Consider the following 8,825-nt stretch of genomic DNA (forward strand, 5'->3'; position numbering starts at 1 on the left):
AGAGAAGCCATTGCCTTCTTCGATCTGAGCAGTCTGGGCAGAGTATGCGGAAAAGTGGTTGAGCGCGACGGACAACGGTGACCAGGCGACAAGCACGATGACAGACGGCGGCAGAAGCGTGGCTGAGCAGAGGTAGACCAGACGACGGACGCGGAGAACGAGGAAGAAGCTGTGATTGTTGAATGAGGAGAGGAGTTGGAGACTTGGATCACGACGACAACGACCAGACAAGGACAGAAGCTCCTGAGCGAGACGGACGGCGGCGGAAGCTATTGTAAGCTAGGATTTCTTTTTGGGGAAAGATAGCTTCGTTTAAGAGAGTAAGAGTTGAGAGGAGTTGGAGTGAACAGAGGTTGCAGAGCTCAAGAACGACGATGGCGCAACGGACGGCGGCAGTGTCTCCTTCCTTGCAGTAGCGGTGGAGCCTACTACTAGGGTTTTGTTTTTTGTTTGAGAGTGAGTTTGAGAGGAGGAGGAGACTAAACGCCGAACGCTTTCCCTTGTTGTTTTTATCCGAAATCCAAAACGGCACCGTTTCAGCAAAACCGGCCAAGTCTCGGTTTGGTCTGACCGACTGGTTCTTGGCCGGTTCAATGATTTTTAGGCAGTTTTTAAATTAACGGTTTTATAAGTTAAACCAAATCGTAATGAATCCCAGTTCGCGGTTCAACCGATCGGACCGTCCGATCCGGTCCGATTTTCAGAACCTTGAGAAAAATAGATGAGATATATCCTGTATATTACACAAATTTAGAAGATAAAAATTCAGCAACATACATCTCTTTTCATATCTATTTCCCATTTTCTGTCCTGCCTAATTAAGAAACCTTTATTGCACTTTACATTTTTATCAAAGAAAAAAGTTCATAAAGAATAGAAAGTATATATATATATAACACACGCAAGACTTTCAACCGCTACAAAGACAAACAAAGTTAAAATAATGATATTGTTAATCATTGAAAAATTTTATGTCAAATAAGTTAGTCTACTAAAAAATTAAAAATATTAAAATAATCTTTGACATTTATTTTTGTTAAAAATTTGTAATTCCTCTATTAACACTATTAATAAAGGAAAGTTTTATGATGTTTTGATACGAACGCCGTTTTTTTAAGTGTAAAACTCACCACTTACAATTTCATATATATAAGCCTGTTCGGGACAAATAAGATCATATCGGATTAACAATTAAGTGAGAAACTAACGTTACAAGATAATGTTGGACACGCCATAACAACTACATCACTAAACCTGAAATCGTCGAATCCCAATAGTAAGCATGCGACGTAAAGGCATTTGATGTTGGAAAAATGGCAGTTCCAAAGAGCAGAGATAAAAGGAAAAGCCACTCAGCAGGTAAGGACATGAAAAATCCCATACTATACAAACACTTAACTGACTTTAGCACCGGAGCATCTTGCAGGTTGTCTTTTCGGCCTGGTTTTACACACGCCGAAGTTAGAATCTCTGTTCTCAAACCCTCCGGTTCGTGATCTCACTTCAGATGCAAAAATTTGGCGCCGTCTGTGGGAATCCCACACCGACAAGAATCATGTTGAACACTGAATTCACTCCAATATCAATTTAGAAAATCCATCGAAAGATCAACAGCAGGAGGATGGTCATGAAGCCGATGTTACCCCTAGTCACGACGAAGTTCCCCCCAAGAATGAAAATGAAGGGGCTGCTGATGAACGAATCTTTGATGGTTTAGAATTTCCTCAAATGAATGAATTCTCGTTGTAAAGTATAGTTTCCAAACCAATCAATAATCCTTTCATACAAAAATATTGGCTGTCACAAAGAACAAACCCCAAATAAGAAATAACCGGAGTATTTTGGACTCCGGGTCGTCTCACGAGGAATTACAATGAAGTGTATGATTATTGGCTATGAAGGGGTAAGGGGGTTTTTAGTTGATAAGAGGGGCAACAAAATAAATGGCAAGAAGAGTAAATCAAGCAAGTAAATAAAGAAAGCAAATAATAAAGAAAAGTAATTAATAAAGAGAGACATTCATGGCAAGAATTGAGATCATAGGCCTTCCATCCTAGTCATGCAATGATTAATTCATCTTATTTAGTTAACTCCAACAAATAGGGAGAAAGTCAAACAAGACTAATTAATCATGTCACAATAATAAACAAGAATTTATCTTATTACGTCATCTCCAACATTGGAAGAAGGTATAGGTCATCTTCCATGAGAGAAAGTCTAACAAGACTAGCTAATCTCAATCCAAAAGTCCTAATCAACTTACTAATTAAATTAGCAAAAGATTAGCGTCAATGGAAACAATATTAGCTAACAACTCTAAGTCACCAACATAGGTTGGGTTTTCATGACTCAAGATTGCCTAATTACTCTTTCCAAGCCAAGAATGCTCAAAATCTACTCTAACATCCAACCAAGCATTTTGTCAAACACTTGGAAGGCATAAAAGGAAAGCATAATAAATGACAAGAAATAGTAAAATCTATCAACTACAAATTGCAAGAAAAGTAAATCAACAACTCAAATCAACAATTAAAGGAACATCAAACATTAAATTGCATTAAAAGTAAATCAAATCCAACAAGAGCATCTATGAATATAAAAGAGAAATTAACATTACAAATCATGAGAATGAGAGAGTAGAAGTAAGAAATCATAAAAGAAACAAGATGGAAACATGTAATTAAACCTAGATCTAAGATGGAAATTAACCTAACCTAATTCTAGAGAGAAGAGGAAGCTTCTCTCTCTAGAAACTAACCTACATGATGCTAATGCTACAAACAATTGCTTTCGCTTTGCCCAAGCTTGAATTCTGCATGAAATAGCATTAGAAATGAGTTGGGTTGGGTCCAAAGTGCTTCAAAAATCGATGGGGGCAAATTCACTTTAGTGGGCCACGACAACATCGGCGCGCACGCGTACATGGCGCGTGCGCGCCCCTGAACGCAATGTAACATATAGCAAATTTTATATCATTTCGAAGCCCTGGATGTTAGCTTTCCAACACAATTAGAACTGCCTCGTTTGGACCTCTGTAGCTCAAGTTATGGTCGATTGAGTGCAAAGAGGTCGGACTTGACAGCTTTATGGTTCCTTCATTTCTTCATGAGTTCTCCCACTTTGCATGCTTTTCTCCTCACTTCTTCCATCCAATACTTGCCATATGAACCTGAAATCACTCAAAAAATACATCAAGGCATCGAATAGAATTAAAGTGAATTAAAATTACCAATTTTAGGGCCTAAAAAGCATGTTTTCACATTTAAGCACAATTCAAGGGAGAATTACAAAACCATGTTATTTTATTGAATAAATGTGAGAAAAGGTAATAAAATCTCCCAAAATAAGTATAAGATAAATCACGAAATCGGGGTTTATCAGCTGCAAATCCGGAACCCCGTCACGTGGAACCCCGTCACTTCGCTGGCCTAAATGACTACCATTACTCTATGTAGAAAATGTGACATCAGGTGCAAGAATTGGAACGCCATCATTTGGACTCGAACGAAGGCTAGCTGAACGAGCGTTATCTAGGTAATCACGCTCTTGGAGTCGTCCAGCAAGGGGGCATGAGGAGCTTAACCCCAGAAACCCCGAATAAGGGCAGGATCTAAATCGACGGGGTTCACGTTCACCACAGCGTCAGAGAGAAAAAAGAAGGTCACCCCAACGACGCGGCAATTCTCAGGAGGCAGATAGGTGGGCGAGGGAAGAATCCCGATTTTCTTAGTCTAAAAGGTGGCGGACTCCACAAAAGAGTTCAAGTCCTAAAAGGCACAAGAAGACCCGAGAACACGTGATATTGGGGCAAACTCCATTTGCTTCCCACGTCCTTCAAGTACGGTTGCCAAAGCATTTTGACAAGTCCACCGTCTTGAAGTATGACGAAAAGATGGATTCTCAGGAGCACATTGATGCTTTTGAGGCAAGAATAAATTTAGAAGGAGTCAGTGATGCAATCCGATGTAAAGCCTTCTCGGTGACCTTGTCGGGATCAGCTATGGCATGGTTTAATACAGCTACTAGGAGAACTCAGGCTAAGCACCCAATCTCTTTGCTGGAAATAGAGCAAAGGGTGGGACAAAGCATTCGAGATTATCTAGACCGCTTCAATAAAGCGCTCTTAGAGGTAAACATGGGAACTCCGGAGGTCGTGTGTTTGTGCTTGATTGCTAGCTTATTAGAAGGAGATTTTAGAAGGCATTTGACTTCAAAGGATGTGAAGTCAATGGAGAAAATTCATCAGATCGCTCTGGAGTACATTCGAGATGAAGATGTTTCGAAGGTGGTCTCAATAAAAAAGAAGAACATGGTGATAAGTGAATATCTTATACCCTTTTTCAAAGCATTTTCATTGTGGTTTTAGTTATATTTTATTAAATTTAGTATGTTTTAGTGCAAAATTCATCTTCTAGATGATACTTTGAGTTTTTGTATTTTTTCTATGATTTTAGGGAAATTTTTGGGCGAAATTGGCAAAGTCTTGTTGAGAGATGAAGAAAGGATAGCAGATGTTGTCAAATCTTGATCTACGTGCATTCCAACGAGCATATCTTGAGCTACAGAGATTCAATTAACGCGGTCTCAATGGCGCTGAAAAGCTAACTTTCAAAGCTTTCCAGTATTATATGATAGTCTATACTTCTCTTCCAGAATCATTGCCAAAACTGGCGTTGAACGTCCACATCTGGAGTTCAACGCCCAAAGAGGAGCAAGCCCAGCGTTGAACACCCAAAGCTGGCATTCAACGCCAGCCAGGGAGCAAAAGTCAGCAAGCTCACTCCCTAATGGGTGTTCAACGCCCAAAGCCCAATTTGAACACCAAGCACCATACGAAGCAATTACCAAAGTGGGCCCAAAGTGAATTTTAGCACTCCTTAGCTTATCTAGTCTTATCTTTGTACTTTTTAAATTTAAATTAACATCTTTTAGGGTTAGTATCTCCTAGTTAAAGAGGAGATCACTTAGGCTTAGGATGATTGGATCACTAAATATTATTTTCGTTTCCTCTGTAAAGCGTGAGTAACTAAACCTCCTGGTTAAGGTTAGGAGCTCTACTCATCTCTATGGATTAATATCATTACTATTCTATTTTAATATATATTTGATTCAGTTCTAAGGTGTGTTTTCGTTCTTCATCCTAATGAAACTGGGTATGTCCCTTTTTCTACATGAGTTCTTGTGATACTCAGAACAAGCTCACTTGAGCTACAGCTTGAAAACACTCCTCCTAAATCACAATTATCTGGGCTAATTGGGATACGTGACATATAATCCAGTTAGTTTTGGGTAAGTGAGGCTTCTGTGGTGCTAAACTAGTTTTCTAAACTTCACCTTCTGATCCGAAAGATCCGACCTTGTCTGTGGTGTTTTGAGTAGGATTGGAGGAGATTAATTCGCTAAGGAAATAGGTTTTAATCACTTACAGTTTGCTATAGAATGAATCATTCATTGTTAAAATAGTTGGTAAGAAGTATTAATTCGGAAAGGTGAATATCTCCGAGACCTTAACTATTCTCTCGTTATTGTTTCTACATCAATTCTTTACTGCTTTCCTTATTATTGTTTTATGCGAATTCAACAATAACCACTCTTTTTCTATTTGTCTAACTAAGATCTGCAGGATAACCATTGCTTGCTCAATCCAACAATCCTCATGGGATCGACCCTCACTCACCTGAGGTATTACTTGGATGACCCGGTGCACTTGTCGGTGAAGTTGTGCGAGTTCATATTTTACGCACCACCTGGCGCTGTCACCTAATAAAGCTGGGTGTTCGGGACAAACCTTGTCCCCAAAACCACCAATTCCATGAGTTGGGGAGTTTTTCTCCTACACATCTTTGGTGGCCTCACTTACTGAGGTGTATCAGCAAGTTTCTCATCGACCTAGAGCCTCGTTAAACAGGTCTCAATATTGTGATTATCACAAATCTTATGGTCACAAGACCGAGGATTGCATTGATTTGAAGGATGCCTTGGAACAAACGATCCAGGATGGTAAACTTCCCGAGTTCACCCAGCATGTAAGGCCGCCTAGGCGGCACAATGATGATGACGATCGGGAAACCAGGAACCCTAGAAATTCCAAGCCCCCAGAAAACCCAGAGGATGCTGCTCAGGTAGTGGTAAATGTAGTTACGGCGAAGAGCGGACTGCCTAAATCCAACAACATAGTGAAAAGGGATATCAAAGTTGCAACCTCGGAAGTGCTCAAGGTAACTAGCATTCCAGTAGTGCAATTTATAGTAGAAGATTTTCAAGTAGCCACATCTGAAGATGATGAGCCCTTGGTGATCACTACAAGGTTAGGTAATGATATTGTAAAAAGAATCCTCGTTGACACAGGAGCAGACTCAAATATGCTCATCAGAAATGCATTTGATGCTCTGGGTTTAAAGGATCAACATTTGGAGCCCCATCTTCCTGGATTTTTGGCCTTGGAGATCATTATATCAAGCATGATGGGGCTATTGACCTCCTTTTCACAGTAGGAAAAGGTGTTAACATAAGGGCAATACAGACTGAGTTCGTCGTCCTTTAAGATTCCATAGCTTATAATGTGATATTGGGAAGGAAAATGCTCAATGATTTGTGTGCGTTCATATCAACAAAAATTTTAGTGATGAAGTTCTTGACAGCAGAAGGTCGGGTGGCAACTATCCAAGGAGATTGGATATTTGCAGTAAAATGCAACAAATCCATCCTGACACTCAGGGATAAAGTTAAAGAATCCACTGGAGTGTTTCTCGTTGATTTAGACTCCCAAATTTAGAAGATGCTGAGGCCAGAGCCCAATGGGCATTTAGAAAAATTCCAGATCGGCGACGTGCCAGAGAAATACACCATGATCAACAAGGAACTCCCTTATCCCTTGAAATTGAAACTCCATAATTTCTTAATAGGTAACATAGATTTGTTTGCATGGGAATAGACCTAGTGTTCATGTCCCATCAGTTGGCCATTAACCCCGAGTTCAATCCCGTTGCTCAGCAACATTGTAAGATGTCATCTGATCGAGCTACTGAGGTTAGAAAGCAAGTCCAGGGATTATTGAACGCTGGGTTTATTCGAGAATTAACTTACTTAACATAGTTGTCCAATGTGGTCATGGTGAAAAAGACTAATGGAAAGTGACGAATGTGTGTGGATTACACGGATCTAAATAAAGCTTGCCCAACAGATTCTTTCCTTTTACCCAACATCGACAACATGGTTGATTCATCCTCAGGATATCGGATATTAACTTTTTTGGATGGTTATAGTGGTTATAATCAGATTTCGATGCATAGATCTAAGGAAGATAAGACAACTTTTATTATCCCTGAAGAGATTTGTTGCTATACTGTAATGTTTTTCTGTCTAAAAAATGAAGGAGCGACCTATCAAAGATTAATGGCTAAAGTCTTCAAACAGTAGATCAGGAGGAACATGAAAGTTTATATCGATGATATGTTGATAAAAACTAAAGATGACTCCAATCTAATTGCCGATTTGCAAGAAGTGTTTGATTGTCTCCGACTCCATCGGATGAGGTTGAATCCAGTGAAGTGTGCATTTGGAGTTTGGGGAGGTAATTTCTTAGGATTTATGGTTATCAAATGGGCATAGAAGCCAACACAGAAAAGTGCTAGGCTGTTTTGGACAGGTCGAGTCCTCAGAATCTCAAAGAGGTCCAGAGACTTACAGGTCGGTTGACCATTTTATCAAGGTTTTTAGGGACTTTCGCAGTAAAAGTCAAACCATTTTTTAAACTAACAAAAAAGGATGTGGAATTTGCATGGACGGAGGAGTGTGAAGCAGCCTTTCAATATTTTAAGGACTTGCTCTCATCTCCTCCCGTCCTAGCAAAGCCGGAACCAAGATAGCCCTTGTTCCTATACCTATCTGTGACTAAAGAAACTCTGGCTTCGCTTTAGTTTTAGAAGATAAGGATAACCATCATTGTCCCGTATATTTTATTAGTAAGATTCTCCAAGGGCCTGAGCTATGATACTCACAGATGGAAAAACTTGCATTTTCCCTACTCATGTCAGCTCGTCAGTTGCACCAACACTTTCAGAGTTATGTGATAATAGTGCGAACCGACCAACCAATAAAGAAAGTTTTATAAAAATCCGACTTGACAAGTCGAATGATGAGTTAATCCATAGAACTGTCTCAGTTCGATGTAGTTTATGAACTACGCTTTGCCATTAAGGCTCAAGCGATGGTAGATTTTTTAGCCGAGATGACACACCCAACCTTTGACATAACGATGTGGGAGCTCTACGTAGATGGAGCCTCCAATGTTAAGTATGGAGGGGATGGTCTCATCCTAACCAGGGGTGAAGACACAGTGATTGAGGTCTCCATTAAATTTAATTTCCCTATCTCGAATAACCAGGCTGAGTATGAGGCTTTGCTTGCAGAATTAACATTAGCTTAGGATGTCAAAGTTATAGAAATGATCATGTTCAGTGATTCACAGCTGGTGACTTCCCAAGTAAACAGGAATTACTAAGCCCGGGATCCACCATTTCAACAGTACTTGAAAAAGGTACAATAAGAGGTACAATTCTTTGATTGCTTTCTAATTAAGTATATGCTTAGGGAATAGAACACCCGAGCTGATGTGTTGTCCAAACTAGCAAGTACTAAGCCCAGACCATAGTTTGATACAAGAGGTGCTTATAGAACCTACTGTAACAAAGCCCGACATCACAATTTCTTGTTTGTTCGAGCTTAACACTTGGATGGACCCAATATGTGTATACCTCAAACACGGGACCTTGCCCAGTGATTCTAAGGAAGCAAGGAAGTTATGACTTAAAGCAGCCAAATAC

General features: G+C 39.8%; 1 protein-coding gene across 1 annotated transcript; it reads left to right on the plus strand.

Annotated features, from left to right (window-relative positions):
- On the plus strand, positions 1,314–6,494 carry LOC107640380. Its single transcript, XM_016343904.1, has 4 exons — positions 1,314–1,488; positions 1,592–1,711; positions 3,840–4,312; positions 5,874–6,494. The coding sequence occupies exons 1-4, from the start codon at positions 1,314–1,316 to the stop codon at positions 6,492–6,494; spliced, it is 1,389 nt and encodes a 462-aa protein (XP_016199390.1).

This window comes from Arachis ipaensis, chromosome B05 (genome assembly GCF_000816755.2).
Source record: "Arachis ipaensis cultivar K30076 chromosome B05, Araip1.1, whole genome shotgun sequence".
Lineage (NCBI taxonomy): Eukaryota > Viridiplantae > Streptophyta > Magnoliopsida > Fabales > Fabaceae > Arachis > Arachis ipaensis.

What these genes read in the sequence shown, in the direction of transcription:
- LOC107640380 (XM_016343904.1), top strand. Translation starts at nt 1,314, where the DNA reads ATGGCAGTTCCAAAGAGCAGAGATAAAAGGAAAAGCCACTCAGCAGGT. An exon ending in CTCTGTTCTCAAACCCTCCG is followed by an intron (nt 1,489 to 1,591) that starts GTTCGTGATCTC and finishes ATATCAATTTAG; the next exon opens with AAAATCCATCGAAAGATCAA. An exon ending in TGATGAACGAATCTTTGATG is followed by an intron (nt 1,712 to 3,839) that starts GTTTAGAATTTC and finishes ACGTCCTTCAAG; the next exon opens with TACGGTTGCCAAAGCATTTT.